The 21,798-nt window shown below is 41.0% G+C and overlaps 2 protein-coding genes across 7 annotated transcripts in view; both read right to left on the bottom strand.

The window, feature by feature from the left end:
* The window catches only part of LOC129824109 (5'-AMP-activated protein kinase subunit gamma-2-like), an 81,563-nt gene extending 68,451 nt beyond the window's left edge, over positions 1–13,112 (bottom strand). Inside the window, exon 1 of the mRNA XM_055883458.1 lies at positions 12,845–13,112. Within this exon, the coding sequence (XP_055739433.1) occupies positions 12,845–12,931 (87 nt within the window). The 5' untranslated portion in view covers positions 12,932–13,112. The remainder of the gene's footprint in view (positions 1–12,844) is intronic.
* Positions 13,113–15,597: 2,485 nt separating this feature from the next.
* The window catches only part of LOC129824108 (histone-lysine N-methyltransferase 2C-like), a 131,441-nt gene continuing 125,240 nt past the window's right edge, over positions 15,598–21,798 (bottom strand). For all 6 annotated transcript variants that reach the window (XM_055883452.1, XM_055883454.1, XM_055883450.1 and 3 more), the window contains 2 exons: positions 17,484–17,592; positions 15,598–17,391 (listed from right to left, as the gene is read on the bottom strand). In XM_055883452.1, coding sequence (XP_055739427.1) covers positions 17,299–17,391; positions 17,484–17,592 — 202 coding nt within the window. In that variant the 3' untranslated portion in view covers positions 15,598–17,298. The remainder of the gene's footprint in view (positions 17,392–17,483; positions 17,593–21,798) is intronic.

Genomic DNA, 21,798 nt, shown 5'->3' with positions numbered 1-21,798 from the left:
ATAAGGAAATCAGTCAATTTAAATAAATAAAGTCCTCATCTATGGATTTCACATGACTGGGAATACTGATATGCATCCGTTGGTCGCATATACCTTTTAAACATGTAGGGGTGTGGATAGGGCTGTGGCGGTCATGAAATTTCGTCAGCCAGTGATTGTCAAGCAAATAACTGTCGGTCTCATGGTAATTGACTGTTAATTAACATAAACACATTTAGCATCTCCTAGCTAGCCCACTGATGCAGACCTTTGGAATATCTACATTTTAAAAAGTCTAATAAATCCATGTAATATAGCCTACACCATCACAATAAATCCCTTATTCATTTTAGACAGGTCTAAAAAATAAAAAATCATGATATGAGGAAAATGTAGTCTATTTCAGATGAACAGAATAGCATACTGTGAGTTGTCTTTATGTTAGGTCCTGATCTGGCTATGCCAATTGACTGTGGGCTACACTAGTTAATTTATCAGACAAGATTTTCTTAGAATTCTGTGGCATTATTTTATAGTATGAAGAATACAATTGAACAAAGCTGAATAAAATAGAAAATATATTTTTACCAAACAATGAGGGAGTGCGCACATGCGGATATTCTGTGTTGAGTGGTTAACAAAGAAATAGGTATTCATTCCTCTATGCTTCATTTTGAGTTATTAATGTAACTTTAGTTGTTCTACAAACGTTGGGCTATATGTTTAGATGTTTATACATTGTAAGGCTGCATCATGCGACTCTAATAATGATTTGAAAAAAGTAGCTTGAAAGGCATGAGCTCTGCTTTGTATTTTTGCGCAGGACGTACAAACTATATCAGTTACTCATTCACAATTTTACAAGCACTTGATAATGCCTAGAATTTCCCGACTGCACTTAATTTCATTTGGACAGTTTAGTTGTGATACAAACCTTATCAAAACAAATAGGCCTATGGGCTAGGCTACATGAGGTTAATGACTATGATTCTAAAAAGTGGCAAAACAAGGCATTGTTTCTTAAACTGGGCATCATTCACAAGTGATAATATATCATTCACAAGTGATAGGCTAATAGCCTCCCAACAGACAATTCTTGATTTAATCTTTACATATATTATTTAGTGTATGTGTGAAATTTGTTTGGATTTAGAATGGACCATTATCATGCACCAAAAAATACATGTAATCTATGCACTTAAATAACGAATGGAGGACGCTCTTCCCGTGGTTAATTTTCATGCCAGCCAGGTAGGCTATATTCCTGTTGTAAATATAAGCAATGTGCTTAATATTAGGAAAGTTGAGAAATAAATATAGTAGGGCTAGCCTATAGAAAGCTGATGGGATCCTCCTCTTTTTAGTAGAGGCCATCACTCTTGCGCAATATTCTGACAAATCAACTGTACATTTCGGTGTTCCTCAAGGTTCCATTTTAGGACCACTATTGTTGTCACTATATATTTTACCTCTTGGTGATGTCATTTGGAAACATAATGTTAACTTTCACTGCTATACGGACGATACACAGCTGTACATTTCGATGAAACATTGTGAAGCCCCAAAATTGCCCTCCCTGGAAGCCTGTGTTTCAGACATAAGGAAGTGGATGGCGGCAAATGTTTTACTTTTAAACTCGGACAAAACAGAGATGCTAGTTCTAGGTCCCAAGAATTAAAGAAATCTTCTGTTGGATCTGACAATTAATCTTGACAGTCATCTCAAATAAAACTGTGAAGGACCTCGTTACTCTGGACCCTGATCTCTCTTTTGACGAACATATCAAGAATATTTCAAGGACAGCTTTTTTTCCATCTTCGTAACATTGCAAAAATCATAAACTTTCTGTACAAAAATGATGCAGAAAAATGTATCCATGCTTGTCACTTCTAGATTAGACTACTGCAATGCTCAACTTTCTGGCTACCCGGATAAAGCACTAAATAAACTTCAGTTAGTGCTAAACACAGCTGCTAAAATCTTGACTAGAACCAAAAAATGTATCATATTAATCCAGTGCTAGCCTCTCTACACTGGCTTCCTGTTAAAGCTAGGGCTGATTTCAAGGTTTTACTGCTAACCTACAAAGCATTACATGAGCTTGCTCCTACCTATCTTTCCGATTTGCGCATGCCGTACACGTACGCTACGGTCACAAGAAGCAGGCCTCCTTATTGTCCCTAGAGTTTCTAAGCAAACAGCTGGAGGCAGGGCTTTCTCCTATAGAGCTCCATTTTCATGGAATGGTCTGCCATATCCATGTGAGAGACGCAGACTCGGTCTCGACCTTTAAGTCTTTATTGAAGACTCATCTCTTCAGTAGGTCCTATGATTGAGTGTAGTCTGGCCCAGGGGTATGCAGCTGAACGGAAAGGCACTGGAGCGACGAACCACCCTTGCTGTCTCTGCCTGGCAGGTTCCCCTCTCTCCACTCGGATTCTCTGCCTCTAACCCTATTACAGGGGCTGAGTCACTGGCTTACTGGTGCTCTTCCATGCTGTCCCTAGGAGGGGTGCGTCACTTGAGTGGGTTGAGTCACTGACGTGATCTTCCTGTCCGGGTTGGCGCCCCCCTCGTGTTCGTGCCGTGGGGGAGATCTTCGTGGGCTATACTCGGCCTTGTCTCAGGATAGTACGTTGGTGGTTGAAGATATCCCTCTAGTGGTGTGGAGGCTGTGCTTTGGCAAAGTGAGTGGTCTTATATCCTGTCTGTTTGGCCCTGTTCGAGGGTATCGTCGGACAGGGCCACAGTGTCTCCTGACCCCTCCTGTCTCAGCCTCCAGTATTTATGCTGCAATAGTTTGTGTCGGGGGGCTAGGGTCAGTTTGTTATATCTGGAGTCTTTCTCCTGTCTTATCCGGTGTCCTGCATGAATTTAAATCTTTATTTTTCTTTTCTCTCTCTCTCTCGGTGGCCCTGAGCCCTAGGACCATGCCTCAGGACTACCTGGCCTGATGACTCGTTGCTGTCCCCAGTCCACCTGGTCATGTTGCTGCTACAGTTTCAACTGTTCTGCCTGCGGCTATGGAACCCTGACCTGACCCTGGACTCTCTCTGTACCGCACCTGCTGTCTCTAACTCTGAATGATCGACTATGAAAAGCCAACTGACATTTACTCCGGAGGTGCTGATCTGTTGCCACTGTGATTATTATTATCTGACCCTACTGGTCATCTATGAACGTTTGAACATCTTGGCCATGTTCTGTTATAATCTCCACCCGGCACAGCCAGAAGAGGACTGGCCACCCCTCATAGCCTGGTTCCTCTTTAGGTTTCTTCCTAGGTTCTGGCCTTTCTAGGGAGTTTTCCCTAGCCACTGTGCTTCTACATCTGCATTGCTTGCTGTTTGGGGTTTTAGGCTGGGTTTCTGTAAAGCACTTTGTAACATCGGCTGATGTAAAAAGGGCTTTATAAATCAATTTGATTGATTGATATAGAAATGATGCGCAACATGAGGTCATGGGCTCTCATTAAGTTTTTGATTCGATTTTCAATTACATTTGCATTGATGTCAGAGTGATTAGAGGGACAATAGAGTGCTGAGTACCAGGCAGTTAGCAAGTTTGGTAGGCTACTAATGACCAGCAGCTGCATCAGAGCTTGGAGAAGCCTAATTACAGTGAATAAACGTCATGTGGTATTTGACTGCCTTTATGACTCGTGACTGCCGGTGTGGCAGTAATATGGTCACCACAACAGCTGAAACATGAGGTGATGGCGGCGGATGAATGGCACGACAATCGGCCTCAGTATTCCGTCACGTTATCTCTGTGCATTCAAATTGCCATCGATAAAATGCAATTGTGTTCACTGTCCGTAGCTAATGACTGCCCATACCATAAACCCACCGCCACCATGGGGCACTCTGTTCACAATGTTTACATCAGCAAATCGCTCACCCACCTGCCATCTGCCACTGAAGTCAGTTACGATGCTGAACTGCAGTCAGGTAAAGACCCTGGTGAGGACAACAAGCACGTAGATGAGCTTCCCTGAAACTGTTTCTGACAGTTTGTGTGGAAATTCTTAAGTTGTGCAAACCCACAGTTTCATCAGCTGTCCGGGTGGCTGGTCTCAGACGATCCCGCAGGTGAAGAAGCCTGATATGGAGTTCCTGGGCTGGCATGGTTACACGTTATTTGCGGTTGTGAGGCCGGTTGGATGCACTGCCAAATTCTCTAAAATGGCATTGGAGGCGGTTTATGGTAGAGAAAGGAACATAAAATTCTCTGGCAACAATTCTGGTGGATATTCCTGGAGTCAGCATGCCAATTGAGACATCTGTGGCATTGTGTTGTGTAACTCAACTGCACATTTTAGAGTGGCCTTTTATTGACCCCAAGCACAAGGTGCACCTGTGTAATGATCATGCTGTTTAACCAGTTTCTTGATATGCCTTACCTGTCAGGTGGATGGATTATATCGGAAAAGGAGAAATGCTCACTAAAAGGGATGTAAACAAATTTGTGCAAAAAAAATTCAGATAAGCTTTTTGTGCATATGGAACATTTCCGGGATCTTTTATTTTAGCTCATGATACATGGGACCAACACTTTACATGTTGCGTTTATATTTTTGTTCAGTATAGTTCATCAATGTATCATCATGGTCAGCTATTGAAGTAATCAATTTTGTCTCTGAGGAATCAAAGGGTGCGTTCCTAAATTCACTTTGGTTATCTACTCCGATTTCAGAGCACTCTCATTCGTAAATTCATTGTTTCCAACAGCAGTTACAGTCACAAACGCTCTAGATAACACGTAAACAGCTTAACCACCTCTGCTAGGGTGAGGAAAATGGTCAGAGTGAGGTGTTCTCTCATTTGTGTCTGGAAGTACAGTGGGGAGAACAAGTATTTAATACACTGCCGATTTTGCAGGTTTTCCTACTTACAAAGCATGTAGAGGTCTGTCATTTGTATCATAGGTACACTTCAACTGTGAGAGACGGAATCTAAAACAAAAATCCAGAAAATCACATTGTATGATTTTTAAGTAATTAATTTGCATTTTATTGCATGACATAAGTATTTGATACATCAGAAAAGCAGAACTTAATATTTGGTACATAAACCTTTGTTTGCAATTACAGAGATCATACGTTTCCTGTAGTTCTTGACCAGGTTTGCACACACTGCAGCAGGGATTTTGGCCCACTCCTCCATACAGACCTTCTCCAGATCCTTCAGGTTTCGGGGCTGTCGCTGGGCAATACGGACTTTCAGCTCCCTCCAAAGATTTTCTTTTGGGTTCAGGTCTGGAGACTGGCTAGGCCACTACAGGACCTTGTGATGCTTCTTACGGAGCCACTCCTTAGTTGCCCTGGCTGTGTGTTTCAGGTCGTTGTCATGCTGGAAGACCCAGCCACGACCCATCTTCAATGCTCTTACTGAGGGAAGGAGGTTGTTGGCCAAGATCTCGCGATACATGGCCCCATCCATCCTCCCCTCAATACGGTGCAGTCGTCCTGTCCCCTTTGCAGAAAAGCATCCCCAAAGAATGATGTTTCCACCTCCATGCTTCACAGTTGAGATGGTGTTCTTGGGGTTATTTTCATCCTTCTTCTTCCTCCAAACACGGCGAGTGGAGTTTAGATCAAAAAACTCTATTTTTGTCTCATCAGAACACGTGACCTTCTCCCATTCCTCCTCTGGATCATCCAGATGGTCATTGGCAAACTTCAGACGGGCCTGGACATGCGCTGGCTTGAGCAGGGGGACCTTGCGTGCGCTGCAGGATTTTAATCCATGACGGCGTAGTGTGTTACTCATGGTTTTCTTTGAGACTGTGGTCCCGGCTCTCTTCAGGTCATTGACCAGGTCCTGCCGTGTAGTTCTGGGCTAATCCCTCACCTTCCTCATGATCATTGATGTCCCACGAGGTGAGATCTTGCACGGAGACCCAGACCGAGGGTGATTGACCGTCATCTTGAACTTCTTCCATTTTCTAATAATTGCGCCAACAGTTGTTGCCTTCTCACCAAGCTGCTTGCCTATTGTCCTGTAGCCCATCCCAGCCTTGTGCAGGTCTACAATTTTATCCCTGATGTCCTTACACAGCTCTCTGGTCTTGACCATTGTGGAGAGGTTGGAGTCTGTTTGATTGAGTGTGTGGACAGGTGTCTTTTATACAGGTAACGAGTTCAAACAGGTGCAGTTAATACAGGTAATGAGTGGAGAACAGGAGGGCTTCTTAAAGAAAAACTAACAGGTCTGTGAGCCGGAATTCTTACTGGTTGGTAGGTTATCAAATACTTATGTCATGCAATAAAATGCAAATTAATTACTTAAAAATCATACAAATGTGATTTTCTGGATTTTTGTTTTAGATTCCGTCTCTCACAGTTGAAGTGTACCTATGATAAAAAATTACAGACCTCTACATGCTTTGTAAGTAGGAAAACCTGCAAAATCGGCAGTGTATCAAATACTTGTTCTCCCCACTGTAGCTAGCAAGCTCACCAACTTTAGCCAGTTAGCTTTAGTCCTTGACTGCCATTGCGAGGTCAGAAAGCTTGTATCAACCCTACTCCTCTGACAGAGCTTCCAGTGTGCACTCTGAACACTCCGAGAACGCACCGCTCTGAATTTACGAATTGACAATCTGACAACTCTCTGAATTCACAAAAGCCCAGAGTGCACTCTGAGTGCGCTCTGGCACTCCAGAGTGAAATTACGAACACACCCAAAGACAACCCATATGATGCTAGCCTGCCAGCACCTTAATTGTGATGCTATGTTTGTGGATTTATCAAAGGCATTTGATTCAGTTGACCATGAATTGTTGCTAGCTAGACTCACCAACATTGGTCTCAGTGAAGGGGCAGTAAATTGGTTTAGGAATTATTTTTATGACAGAACACAGTGTGTATATACTAACAATTACAAGTCTAGCTTTCTTGAGATTAATAGAGGTGTGCCCCAGGGTTCCATTTTAGCTCCTGTGTTGTTCTCAATTTTTATTAATGATTTGGGAAATGGGATGCAACCAGCAAAGTTACATCTACAGTGCTGTGAAAAAGTATTTGCCACCTTTGACTTTTTGCACATTTGTCACACTTAAATGTTTCACAAAGATAACCCAAGTAAACACAAAATGCAGTTAAGTGATCTTTTTATTTATTAAGGGAAAAAACCTATCCGAACCGTCATGGTCCTATGTGACAAAGTAATTGCCCCCCTTGTTAAATCATGCATTTACTGTGGTTAATCACATTTTTTGGAAAGCTGAGTTCAATTTCACTAGCCACACCCAGGTCTGATTACTGCCAGACCTGTTGAATCAAGAAATCACTTAAATAGAACCTGTCTGACAAAGTGAAGTAGGCCAAAAGATCTCAAAAAGCAAGACATCATGCCGCGATCCAAAGAAATTCAGGAACAGATGACAAACAAAGTAATTGACATCTATCAGTCTGGAAAGGGTTACAAAGCCATTTCTCAAGCTTTGGGACTCCAGCGAACCACGTGAGAGCCATTATCCACAAATTGAGAAAATTTGGAACAGTGGTGAACTTTCCCAGGAGTGGCCGGCCGACCAAAATTACCCCAAGAGAGCAGTGACGACTCATCCAAGTGGTCACAAAAGAACCCTCAACAACATCTAAAGAACTGCAGGCATCACTTGCCTCAGTTAAGGTCAGTGTTCATGACTCAACCATAAGAAAGAGACTGGGCAAAAATAGCATCCATGGCAGAGTTCCAAGGCGAAAACCACTGCTGACCAAAAATAACATAAAGGCTCGTCTCACTTTTGGCAAAACACATCTTGATGATCCCCAAGACTTTTGGGAAAATATTCGGTGGACTGACAAGACAAAAGTTGAACTTTTTGGAAGGTGTGCGTCCCGTTACATCTGGCGTAAAAGTAACAGCAGTTCAGGAAAAAGAACATCATACCAACAGTCAAATATGGTGGTGGTAGTGTGATGGTCTGGGGCTGCTTTGCTGCATCAGGACCTGGACAACTTGCTGTGATTGATGGAACCATGAATTCTGCTCTCTACCAAAAAATCCTGAAGGAGAATGTCTGGCCATCAGTTCATGACCTCAAGCTGAAGAGCACTTGGGTTCTGCAGCCGGACAATGATCCAAAACACACCAGCAAGTCCACCTCTGAATGGCTTAAAAAGACAAAATGAAGGTTTTGGAGTGGCCTAGTCAAAGTCTGGACTGGAATCCGATTGAGATGCTGTGGCGTGACCTTAAAAAGGCGGTTCATGCTCGAAAACCCTCCAATGTGGCTGGATTAAAACAATTCTGCAAAGAAGAGTGGGCCAAAATTCCTCCACAGCGATGTGAAAGACTCATTGCTGCTGAGGGTGGCACAACCAGTTATTAGGTTTATGGGGCAATTACCTTTTGACATAGGGTCATGAAGGTTTGGATAGCTTTCTTCCCTTAATAAATAAAATCATCACTTAACTGCATTTTGTGTTTACTTGGGTTATCTTGTGTAATACACTGCTGAAAAAAATAAAGGGAACACTTAAACAAAACAATGTAACTCCAAGTCAATCACACTTCTGTGAAATCAAACTGTCCACTTAGGAAGCAACACTGATTGACAATAAATTTCACATGCTGTTGTGCAAATGGAATAGACAAAAGGTGGAAATTATAGGCAATTAGCAAGACACCCTCAATAAAGGAGTGATTCTGCAGGTGGTGACCACAGACCACTTCTCAGTTCCTATGCTTCCTGGCTGATGTTCTGGTCACTTTTGAATGCTGGCGGTGCTCTCACTCTAGTGGTAGCATGAGACGGAGTCTACAACCCACACAAGTGGCTCAGGTAGTGCAGCTCATCCAGGATGGCACGTCAATGCGAGCTGTGGCAAGAAGGTTTGCTGTGTCTGTCAGCGTAGTGTCCAGAGCATGGAGGCGCTACCAGGAGACAGGCCAGTACATCAGGAGACGTGGAGGAGGCCGTAGGAGGGCAACAACCCAGCAGCAGGACCGCTACCTCCGCCTTTGAGCAGGAGGAGCACTGCTAGAGCCCTGCAAAATGACCTCCAGCAGGCCACAAATGTGCATGTGTCAGCATATGGTCAGCCCTTGTTTGGCATACACTAAGTTGACTGTGCCTTTTAAACAGCTTGGAAAATTCCAGAAAATACTGTCATGGCTTTAGAAGCTTCTATTAGGCTAATTGATATCATTTGAGTCAATTGGTGGTTTACCTGTGGATGTATTTCAAGGCCTACCTTCAAACTCAGTGCCTCTTTGCATGACATCATGGGAAAATCAAATTAAATCAATTGTAGACCTCCACAAGTCTGGTTCATCCTTGGGAGCAATTTCCAAACGCCTGAAGGTACCACGTTCATCTGTACAAATAATAGTACAGAGGTATAAACACCATGGGACCACACAGCCGTCATACCGGTCAGGAAGGAGACGCGTTCTGTCTCCTAGAGATGAACGTACTTTGGTGCGAAAAATGCAAATCAATACCAGAACAACAGCAAAGGACCTTGTGAACATGCTGGAGGAAACAGGTACAAAAGTATCTATATCCACAGTAAAACAAGTCCTATATCGACATAACCTGAAAAGCCCCTCAGCAAGGAAGAAGCCACTGCTCCAAAACCTCCATAAAAAAAGCCAGGCTACGGTTTGCAACTGCACATGGGGACAAAGATCGTACCTTTTGGAGAAATGTCCTCTGGGCTGATGAAACAAAAACAGAACTGTTTGGCCATAATCACCATCATTATGTTTGGTGAAAAAGGGGGAGGCTTGCAAGCTGAAGAACACCATTCCAATCGTGAAGCACAGGGGTGGCAGCATCATGTTGTGGGGGTGCTTTGCTGCAGGAGGTTCTGGTGCACTTCACAAAATAGATGGCATCATGACGGAGGAAAATTATGTGGATATTTTGAAGCAAAATCTCAAGACATCAGTCAGGAAGTTAAAGCTTGGTCGCAAATGGACAATGAACCCAAGCATACTTCCGAAGTTGTGGAAAAATGGCTTAAGGACAACAAAGTCAAGGTATTGGAGAGGCCATCACAAAGCCCTGACCTTAATCCTATAGAAAATGTGTAAGCAATACTGAAAAAGCGTGTACGAGCAAGGAGGCCTACAAACCTGACTCAGGCAATGCTACCAAATACTAATTGAGTATATGTAAACTTCTGACCCATTGGATAATGTGATGAAAGAAATAAAAGCTGAAATAAGTCATTCTCTCTACAATTATTCTGACATTTCACATTCTTAAAATAAAGTAGTAATCCTAACTGACCTAAGACAGGGATTGTTTACAAGGATTAAATGTCAGGAATTGTGAAAAACTGAGTTTAAATGTATTTGGCTAAGGTGTATGTAAACTTCCGACTCCAACTGTAGGTATATGGTTTGATGACAAGTTGTCCTTTAAAGTTCATGTGGACAATCTTGTGACGAAGCTTATATTGAAATTGGGTTTTTATTTTCTTAATAAGTCTTGCTTCCCGCTTATGGCTAGAAAGAAGCTTGTTCAGGCCACTTTTCTCTCTGTCATTGATTATGGTGACTTGTTGTATATGCATGCAACCTCCTCTGTCTTACAGAGACTGGACTCTGTTTATCATGCATCCTCCTCCGTCTTACAGAGACTGGACTCTGTTTATCATGCAGCCTCCTCTGTCTTACAGAGACTGGACTCTGTTTATCATGCAGCCTCCTCTGTCTTACAGAGACTGGACTATGTTTATCATGCAACCTCCTCTGTCTTACAGAGACTGGACTCTGTTTATCATGCAGCCTCCTCTGTCTTACAGAGACTGGACTCTGTTTATCATGCAGCCTCCTCTGTCTTACAGAGACTGGACTCTGTTTATCATGCAGCCTCCTCTGTCTTACAGAGACTGGACTCTGTTTATCATGCAACCTCCTCTGTCTTACAGAGACTGGACTCTGTTTATCATGCAGCCTCCTCTGTCTTACAGAGACTGGACTCTGTTTATCATGCAGCCTCCTCCGTCTTACAGAGACTGGACTCTGTTTATCATGCAACCTCCTCTGTCTTACAGAGACTGGACTCTTTATCATGCAACCTCCTCTGTCTTACAGAGACTGGACTCTGTTTATCATGCAACCTCCTCTGTCTTACAGAGACTGGACTCTGTTTATCATGCAACCTCCTCTGTCTTACAGAGACTGGACTCTGTTTATCATGCAACCTCCTCTGTCTTACAGAGACTGGACTCTGTTTATCATGCAACCTCCTCCGTCTTACAGAGACTGGACTCTGTTTATCATGCAACCTCCTCCGTCTTACAGAGACTGGACTCTGTTTATCATGCAGCCTCCTCTGTCTTACAGAGACTGGACTCTGTTTATCATGCAACCTCCTCTGACTTACAGAGACTGGACTCTGTTTATCATGCAACCTCCTCTGACTTACAGAGACTGGACTCTGTTTATCATGCAACCTCTTCTGACTTACAGAGACTGGACTCTGTTTATCATGCAACCTCCTCTGACTTACAGAGACTGAACTCTGTTTATCATGCAACCTCCTCCGTCTTACAGAGACTGGACTCTGTTTATCATGCATCCTTGCACTTTATTACAAATGCCAAGTCACTCACCCACCATTGCACCTTGTATCAAATGGTAGGTTGAACCTCACTTTATATGTGCAGAAAGCTACATTTGTATGTGTTCATCTACAAAGCCCTTTTGGGTAAACTTCCTCTTTACCTCTGTAGTCTGGTCTCCGTCACCACCAGCAGTTACCATACCCGGTCTGCTAGGTGGTTGCTACTTAAAGTCCCCAGGACATTCACAGTATTAGGCAAGACTGCCTTCTCTTCTTGCGCACCAGAGGCATGGAATAGTCTACAATCTATGCTTCATTTAGACATGTTAGTGCCACTGAATGAATTTAAAATATTGATGGAGACTTTGTTATGGAGGAGTGTAAATGTTTTTTTTGGGGGGGCTGGATCATGTTGTATTATTGTATGTTTTAATTCTGTAACGCATTGATTGTTGCTGCCTTCTTGGCCAGGTCTCCCTTGAAAAAGAGACTCTGGGTCTCAATGGGCTTTTCCTGGATAAATAATAATAAATAAAATAAAAAGATTTAACCCTGTGCTCACTGTTCAGCATTGTTTCAGGTTAAACCAGGCTGATATGATGCTAATGCGAGTAACTTCGTTAACTTGAGCAGAGAGAACATGATGTGAGAGAAACCAGAATAATACTCTGAAATCCAATTAATCATGACTCCTCTGCTCTCTTCTCCATGTTGGCCCTAGTTAAGATGCGGGCACCCATAATGAATCATGACTTAGTGGTTTAGAGCAGAGACCAGATCAGTGTTTCCTTCCAGCTGTTTGCCTAGCTTCCTTTTCTCACAATTTTTGTATATTTTTTTATTCTTCACATTTGTAAACAACATCAGATATCTTATTGCCCACAAGCCGAATCGTACTCCTGACTTCCATTTGACCATGTTAAAAGTAGGCTAACTAATGACTTGATTATGTTTCTAATATTCCAGTTCATGCAAGAATGGAAAAAAACAATGCTGGTTTGTTAAGATATTAATAAAATAAAACAGCAGTGTTGTTTTTGATTATGATGTAATTAAAACATAAAGGGCTATAAAAAAAAACATGACCTCAAATGTGAGGACTAGATGCTGTCAATTGGAAAAGATGCCCATGTGGATTGACGTACAGTAACAACGCTGATACCCGCGCATACCTAAAGTTGCAATATCTTTTGCAACATTGTGGCCCAAACACACTAACGTAGCCTACTGCATTAATCTCACTGTTATAATAAAAGCCCACAGTCTGCTCTTGACACAATGCCACAGTAACAAATGCCTATAGATCTCACACCACGTATATAATTTAGGAACTTACTGGCATGTTTATGCGTAGGATTCCCTTTTTCTTCGAGGTTTTCTTCGAGTTATCCTTCTTGTTAGACTCCATCACCGTGCTTCCCATTTTCAGACTAATAATGATATTTTCTTTCTTTTTAACGAGGAAGATCGAGTTTGGGTAAATTGCGTGGCATATGTCATACGTCTCTATCTGAAAACGAAGTTTTAAGTCAAAGTTCTTTCAAATAAATTAGTTAATTTACCAGGAAGTATACCGCACTACCGACGCATTAGGCCTAACTACGGCTATATTGACATCACCAAGACTGAGCGTGCTGTTTCACCATAAAACATAGGGTGTGCTACAACCTTGACTCAGGGGTAAACTTAAAATAGTAAATGTAACTCTGGAACACTCCAATTAGTAGGCTATGATATGTTACGTTTCGTATGGTATGTATTTATTTGTGGATGTCCCTCATTCATGTTGTATGGTATCTTACGAATTACAATGCATATGATATGTTAGGAACTGTAATTCGTACAATATGTACCGATTTGCAAAACGTATGATATTGTTATGAGTGGAGATCCCTATCTTGTTACGCCTATGATTGATGGCTTACTGGCCAATCAGATGAGAGCTCTGTGCTTATATTGTTTGCACTAGTTTAAACTTCAGATTGCCAGTGTTGTGCCGAACATCTCCACCTGACAGAATCCCCCCTTCGCGTGAACGCGCACGCACCCAGTTCTTCATTGCTGCGACTTGCTTGATAGTTGAGATTTCTGCTCTTCACCCGTTGTCAGTTTAGCCTACATTTCACTGGTTTTAGTAGCAGAAATCATTCTTTATTTGTGTCCTTCAAGGTAGCTGTCAATGATGGCGGTTTTATCGCGGGGTAGGCACTAGTAATGTCTGCAGTTTTCGATTTGGCTATTTGTTTCAAGTGTGTTAGTCTATAAATACATCTCTTTGCCAATCCTGACGAAGTTTGTTCTATAGAAAGTATTTGAAACTGGAATTCATCCGTGAAGAGCACAATTCTTCAACGTGCCAATGGCCATCAAATGTGAGCATTTTCCCACTGAAGTTGGTTACGATGGCGAACTGCAGTCAGGTCAAGACCCTGGTGAGGACGACGAGAGAACACAGATGAGCTTCCCTGAAACGGTTTCTGACAGTTTGTGCAGAAATTCTTTAGTTTTGCAAACCCAGTTTCATCAGCTGTCCGGGTGGCTGTTCTCAGACGACCCCGCAGCTGAAGAAGCCGTATGTAGAGGTCCTGGGCTGTCGTGGTTACACGTGATCTACGGTTGTGAGGCCAGTTGGACATACTGCCAAATTCTCTAAAACAATGTTGGAGGTGGTTTATGGCAGAGAAATGAACATTACATTATCTGGCAACAGCACTTTGCATGCTCCCTCAAAAGTTGAGATATCTGTGGCATTGCTTTGTGACAAAACTGCACATTTTAGACTGGCCTTTCATTGTCCCCAGCACAAGGTGTACTTGTGTAATGATTATGCTGTTTAATCAGCTTCTTGATAAGCCATATCTGTTAGATGGATGGATTATCTTGGTAAAGGAGAAATGCTTACTAACAGAGATGCAAAATGCCTAATTAAATGAATTACACTTTGGATGTGTATACAGAGTTTAATGGCTGTGATTGGAGGATGGATCAACAACATTCTAGTTACTCCACAATACTAACCTAAATGACACAGTGAAAAGGAAGCTTGTACAGAATATAATTATTTGAAACATGCATCCTGTTTGCAATAAGTCACTGAAGTAAAACTGACAACATTTTTGCAAAGAAATTAACTTTATGTCCTGAATACAAAATCCAAAACCTCAGAGTTCCACTCTTCATAATTTCAAGCATCATGTTAAGTGTATGCTTTTCATTGGCAAGGACTAGGGAGTTTTTTGGAGGATAAAAATAAACGGATTAGAGCTAAGCACAGGCAAAATCACAGATGGAATGCAGACTGAACCAGGTTTTCAAGACACTGGGAGACAAATGAACCTTTTAGCAGGATAATAACCTAAAACACAATGCCATGTATACACTGGAGTTGAAGACGGCATTGAAAATAAATGGCAAGACTTAAATGTCTTTCTAGCAATGATCAACAACCAACTTGACAGAGCATGAAGAATTAAAAAAATAAAAATAGGTAAATATTGTACCATCCAGGTTTGGAAAGCTATTAAGACTTACCTAGAAAGACTCAAGTTTAATCACTGCCAAATGTGATTTTAACACATATCAAGTTAGGGGTGTGAATTACTTATCTAAATTATTTCATTTTCAATAAATTTGCAAACATTTCTAAAAACGTGTTCACGTTGTCATTATGGGGTATTGTGTGTAGATGGATGAGATTTTTTTTATCCACTTGGAATCAGGAAAATACCTCGAAGGCACTGTACATTACCTACCTCAATTACCTCGTACCCCTGCACATCGACTCGGGACTGGTAATCCCTGTACATAGCCATGTTATTTTTACTCGTTACTCATTGTGCATTTATTCCTTGTCACTATTTCTTTATCTTTAACTCTGCATTACAAAATGACCTGTAAGTAAGCATTTCAGTGTTGGTCTACACCTGTTGTTTACGTATATGAAGCATGTACGAAATAAAATTGTATTTGATTAAGTTACCATATTTGGCCAGTGGGTGTCTTTCTTGAGCAGTGAACTACAATACTCCAGGGGGTTCAGTCCTATGGGTCAGTAAGATGTGTGATTTCTAAAAGGCACACAACAAATAATTAAGATGTAAAATAGTTTATTTTGTAAATGCTTCTAAATTCAATTACACAAACTCAATCTCATTACTCTGTACACTTCAAAAGGCTGTTTTCAAAAAACATTGACTACTTTACAGGACCAAGAAAAATGTAGCACAAACACACTGGCAGGATGATGTCATTTTATACAAGAGAAGAAAAATATCCAAGAAATAATTTTGTTACAACCATTCATTGAGAAAATATATACAATTGAGTCTTCGGAAAGTTAAAAAAATACATGCCATATACATTACAAGTTCTAAGACTGTCTCAAATTTTACAGTCGACTTGAAATTGTGTACGCAAAACATCTTGCATTTTCTAACTATTGTAAGTGGCTTGTGAAGTGTACATATCAGATACATTTCTCCTTTCAAAATATAGCACCACCAAATGTCCCAACCTTTTCCTTTGCAAGAAACATGATTATTTTTTCCCAGTACACCTTAATTTCAAATCGCCTGAAGCAGTAAGCAATGTTATTGGACGTCTGTACACAATATCTATGTAAAAAAACAACACAAAAACAAGGTGGTATTCCTATGCCTATTTGGGTTAAAAAGTTAAAATTGTGTTTGGGTGGTTTAAAAACCTTATTCACAGTTCTATAAAATCAAACCTGATTAACAGCAAAGATGTCAGAATGATGTCTTTCCCATTTTGAAATTCTGTAACCAATGACTCTTTTCTACACTCGTTAGTCACCAAAAATATTTCTTTTTGAGTGGTCAAAGTACGTGTAAATCACAAAAACACTACACTACAATACCATACTTTTAATAAAACAAAAATACTTTGAATTATTGTGGTTATTTTACAAATTCTGTACAGAATAATCATAATATATACTCTCAAACTGATATCATGACATCCTTCTTAAATAAATTGCAATGACAAAAAAAAAAAAAAACACCCAAACATTGAGAAGGTTAAGGTAGTATTTGGTCAGTTATTCCTATATTTTTCTTTATATACATTTGTACAAAAGTAAGAGCATTTCTTCAATCTTCAGAAAACTATCAGTTTAGCCTTCGTTTTACTGTCTCGTCATTTTGACAATAAAATTCATTCACTCAATAATAAATACAAAACGTCCCCTCGAATTTCACTCAAATCACATGACAGAAACCTATGATAAAACTGACTCATGGAATCAAGTATCTTAAAGTTGTGTGTACGTGTCTCTTTTTTTTTAGTGCAAGTTAATATTCCCTTCGCTGTAGTCATTGCTGTACATTCCCCATTCAGTGAATTCTACATTTAGTCAAACTGTTTTACATTTAAAGTTTTAAACAAAAGGGCCTGCCCTTAACAACCAATAAGGTCCGTGACCCACACAGTGCTCTCTTCTCATTCGCTGGTGGATTCTCTTCTGCGCCCTATTGTATATCATCTCACTAATACACAGACACATCCACTCGTTGACAGAGGGCTTGCAATAAAACCCAGCCTCATGTAATATGGCACAAATCACACGTCTATCTGCTGTTGCTTCTTCCTGCTCGCCTCTTTCCAAGCCCTCTCCTGTCCATCTTCAGTCTGTTTCCAAACATGGGACTCCATCCATGCATCGCTCAGGTCTTCCACTCGTTCTAAGAAAGGACAGCCTGAAGCACCTCTGTCTACACAGAGATCAGGGCATCTGCATAATATGGAAAGGAATGCATTTGTTGTCATTTTTCAGTTGATCCTTTTCCTGCAGTCTGCTGTTCCACAGTGACAGGCAATCTTGTGTTGGCTGTCCACACAGTCAAACTGGTAGTCGAAACACAGCTGGAAAATAATGCAGAGAGAATAGTGATGACAATGCAAACGTCACTCATAGCATAGTAGGAGATTTCCAATTGAAAGGAAAAAGAACACACCTCCTCTCCTTTCTCGATTCTGCGGTTGGAGGTGATGATGATTTTATAACCTCTTTCAAAGGTTACCACCTCAGCAACACAGTTCGGGGTACAAGAGTGATTGATGTACCTGTATAAGAAAACAAACACATTATGACGCAATTTGTTTTTGTGACCAACTTTTTGTTTAGTTTTGTCATTTTTCTTTTTCAGAGGGTACAAAAACAATCAAATAAAAGCATACAAAAGGAATCCCTGACACAACCCCCCCCCCAAATTGTTCATCAGGCATCAGTGTTGCCTGCCTACAGTAATCTTCATATTTTGATTGAGAGAATCAAGGGGCGATCATTAAGTAACATAAGAGATAGAAAGCATTGAATATTTAAATTCACGCACTTCAAAATTAATCTTGGAACTTTTCCCTAGTACAATTTAACCACATTATATGAAGGAATGTGCCTACCTGATTTAGGGGACACAATGAACAGTTGGGGAGTTGGGGCCAATTTCATCGTACAACATTTCCTTGGTGTTAAATACAGTCTGAACAAATTTAAAATGTATAAATCGATAGTTCAGATTACGGGATGCTGAGGTCATATTTTTCCATATTCTGTTCCAGTTAAAAGCATGGTTAAGATTAAATTAGATCTCTGGACCATATTTTAATGGCTAGCAAAGAATAAGCTTAGTTTTTCACATTGTTGTATATTGTCTGTGTAATATATAAAGTTGTTTATATATTATACAGATCAGTCTTTTATATTATAGAGCCCAGATAATTTATGTATAAATCCCATCATTGGATTGTTTGGTAGTTGGGTTTCCCAAGGGACTCCATAGGCCAGCATAGCTGACCTAAGTTGTAAATATAGAAAAAAAAGAGTTGCCTGGTAATGTGTATCCCACTTGCAGACCCCCCCCCCCCCCCCTCCCCATGGACATTTATCATTGCTCCAGCGTAAAAAAGAAGAAAAAAAAATAAAAAATATATATATATATATATATATATATATATATATATATATATATATCACACACACACAGTGCATTCAGAAAGTATTCAGACCCCTTGACCTTTTCCACATTTTGTTACATTACAGCCTGAGACAGGATTGTGTTAAGGCACAGATTTGGGGAAGAGTACCAAAATATTTCTGCAGCATTGAAGGTCCCCAAGAACAAATTGGCCTCCATCATTCTTAAATGGAAGATTGGAACTACATAGACACCTCCTAGAGCTGGCGGCCCTGCCAAACTGAGCAATCAGGGGAGAAGGGCCTTGGTCAGGGAGGTGACAAAGAACCCGATGGCCACTCTCACAGAGCTCCAGAGTACCTCTGTGTAGATGGTAGAACCTTCCAAAAAGGGAAAGGGGATACCTAGTCAGTTGTACAACTGAATGCCTTCAACTGAAATGTGTCTTCCGCATTTAACCCAACCCCTCTGAATCAGAAAAGTGCAGGGGGCTGCCTTAATTAACATCCACGTCTTTGGCGCCCGGGACAACCATCTCTGCAGCACTCCACCAATCAGGCCTTTATGGTAGAGTGGCCAGACAGAAGCCACTCTTCAGGAAAAGGCACATGACAGTCTGCTTGGAGTTTGCCAAAAGGCACCTAAAGGACTCAGACCATGAGAAAAAAGTTTCTCTGGTCTGATGAAACCAGGATTGAACTCTGTCCTGAATGCCAAGCGCCACATTTGGAGGAAAACAGGCACCATTCCTACGGTGAAGCATGGTGGTGGTAGCATTATGGTGTGGGGATGTTTTTCAGCGGCAGGGACTGGGAGACTAGTCAGGATCGAGGGAAAGATGAACAGTGCAAAGTACAGAGAGATCCTTGATTAAAACCTGCTCCAGAGCGCTCAGCACCTCAGACTGGGGCCAAGATTCACCTTCCAACAGGACAACGACCCTAAGAACAGATCCAAGACAACGCAGGAGTGGCTTCAGGACAAGTGTCCTCAATGTCCTTGAGTGGCCACTGACTGGACTTGAACCCGATCGAACATCTCTGGAGAGACCTGAAAATAGCTGTGCAGCGACGCTCCCCATCCAACCTGATAGAGCTTGAGAAGATCCGCAGAGAATAGAGGAAACTCCCCAAATACAAGTGTGCCAAGCTTATAGCGTCATACCCAAGAAGACTCGAGGCTGTAATCGCTGCCAAAGGCTCTTCAACAAAGTACTGAGTTAAAGGGTCTGAATACTTACGTACATGTGATATCAGTTTTTTGTTTTTAATACATTTGCAGAAATGTCTAAAAACCTATTTTTGCTTTGTCATTGTGCTATATTGTGTTTAGATTGAAAAAAACGATTTAATACATTTTAGAATAAGGCTGTAAAAGTAACTATATACACACACACACACAGTGGGGAGAACAATTTTGCAGGTTTTCCTACTTACAAAGCAGGAGTGGGCCAAAATCCCTGCTGCAGTGTGTGCAAACCTGGTCAAGAACTACAGGAAACGTATGATCTCTGTAATTGCAAACAAAGGTTTCTGTACCAAATATTAAGTTCTGCTTTTCTGATGTTTCAAAATACTTATGTCATGCAATAAAATGCTAATTAATTACTTAAGAATCATACAAATGTGATTTTCTGGATTTTTGTTTTAGATTGTCTCTCACAGTTGAAGTGTACCTATGATAAAAATGACAGACCTCTACATGCTTTGTAAGTAGGAAAACATGCAAAATCGGCAGTGTATCAAATACTTGTTCTCCCCACTGTATACATTTGAAGTCGGAAGTTTACATACACCTTAGCCAAATACATTTAAACTCAGTTTGTCACAATTCCTGACATTTAATCAGAGTAAAAATTCCCCATCTTAGGTCAGTTAGGATCACCACTTTATTTTAAGAATGTGAAATGTCAGAATAAAAGTAGAGAGAATGATTTATTTATTTCATCACATTCCCAGTGGGTCATAAGTTTACATACTACCAAATACTAATTGAGTGTATTGCATTTAAATTGTTTAACTTGGGTCAAACATTTTCGGGTAGCCTTCCACAAGCTTCCCACAATAAGTTGGGTGAATTTTGTCCCATTCCTCCTGACAGAGCTGGTGTAACCGAGTCAGGTTTGTAGGCCTCCTTGCTCGTACACGCTTTTTCAGTATTGTTCACACATTTTCTATAGGGTCAGGGCTTTGTGATGGCCATTCCAATACCTTGACTTTGTTGTCCTTAAGCCATTTTGCCACAACTTTGGAAGTATGCTTGGGGTCATTGTCCATTTGGAAGACCCATTTGCGACCAAGCTTTAACTTCCTGACTGATGTCTTGAGATGTTGCTTCAATATATCCATATAATTTTCCTCACTCATGATGCCATCTATTTTGTGAAGTGCACCAGTCCCTCTTGCAGCAAAGCACCCCCACAACATGATGCTGCCACCCCTGTGCTTCACGATTGGGATGGTGTTCTTCGGCTTGCAAGCCTCCCCTTTTTTTCACCTAACATAACAATGGTCATTATTGCCAAACAGTTCTAATTTTGTTTCATAAGCCCAGAGGACATTTCTCCAAAAGGTACGATCTTTGTACCCATGTGCAGTTGCAAACCATAGTCTGGCTTTTTTTATGGCGGTTTTGGAGCAGTGGCTTCTTCCTTGCTGAGCGTCCTTTCAGGTTATGTCGATAAACAACTCGTTTTACTGTGGATATAGATACTTTTGTGCCTGTTTCCTCCAGCATCTTCACAAGGTCCTAGCTGTTCTGGGATTGATTTGCACTTTTCGCACCAGAGTACGTTCATCTCTAGGAGACACACGATTGGGATGGTGTTCTTCGGCTTGCAAGCCTCCCCCGTTTTTCACCTAACATAACGATGGTCATTATTGCCAAACAGTCACTTAAAAACGGCATTTTGTGTTTACTTGGGTTATCTTTGTGTAATATTTAAATGCGTTTGATGATCTGAAACATTTAAGTGTGACAAATGTGCAAAAAAATAAGAAATCATGAAGGGGGCAAATACTTTTTCACAGCATTGTATATGCAGATGATAAAGTCAAACAATCATGTGCTCCTTCTCTGGTTCAGGCTGTTGAAGAGCTCAAGACTGCTTTTCAGTCACTGCAGGCCTCCCTTTAAGGTCTCAAACTGGTATTGAATGTACAAATAAATTAATTCATGGTCTTTACCAGAGCTCGAACTTTGCCAGAGAAGGTAGCATTGTCACATCTGATGACTTATCCTTTGAAAAAATGTCATCCTACAAATACCTACAGTTGAAGTCGGAAGTTTACATACACTTAGGTTGGAGTCATTAAAACTCGTTTTTCAACCACTCCACACATTTCTTGTTGACAAA

This window comes from Salvelinus fontinalis, chromosome 26 (assembly GCF_029448725.1).
Source record: "Salvelinus fontinalis isolate EN_2023a chromosome 26, ASM2944872v1, whole genome shotgun sequence".
Classification (NCBI taxonomy): Eukaryota; Metazoa; Chordata; class Actinopteri; order Salmoniformes; family Salmonidae; genus Salvelinus; species Salvelinus fontinalis.
Note: the sequence above shows the minus strand (reverse complement) of the source record. Positions and strands in the feature narration are given on the sequence as shown.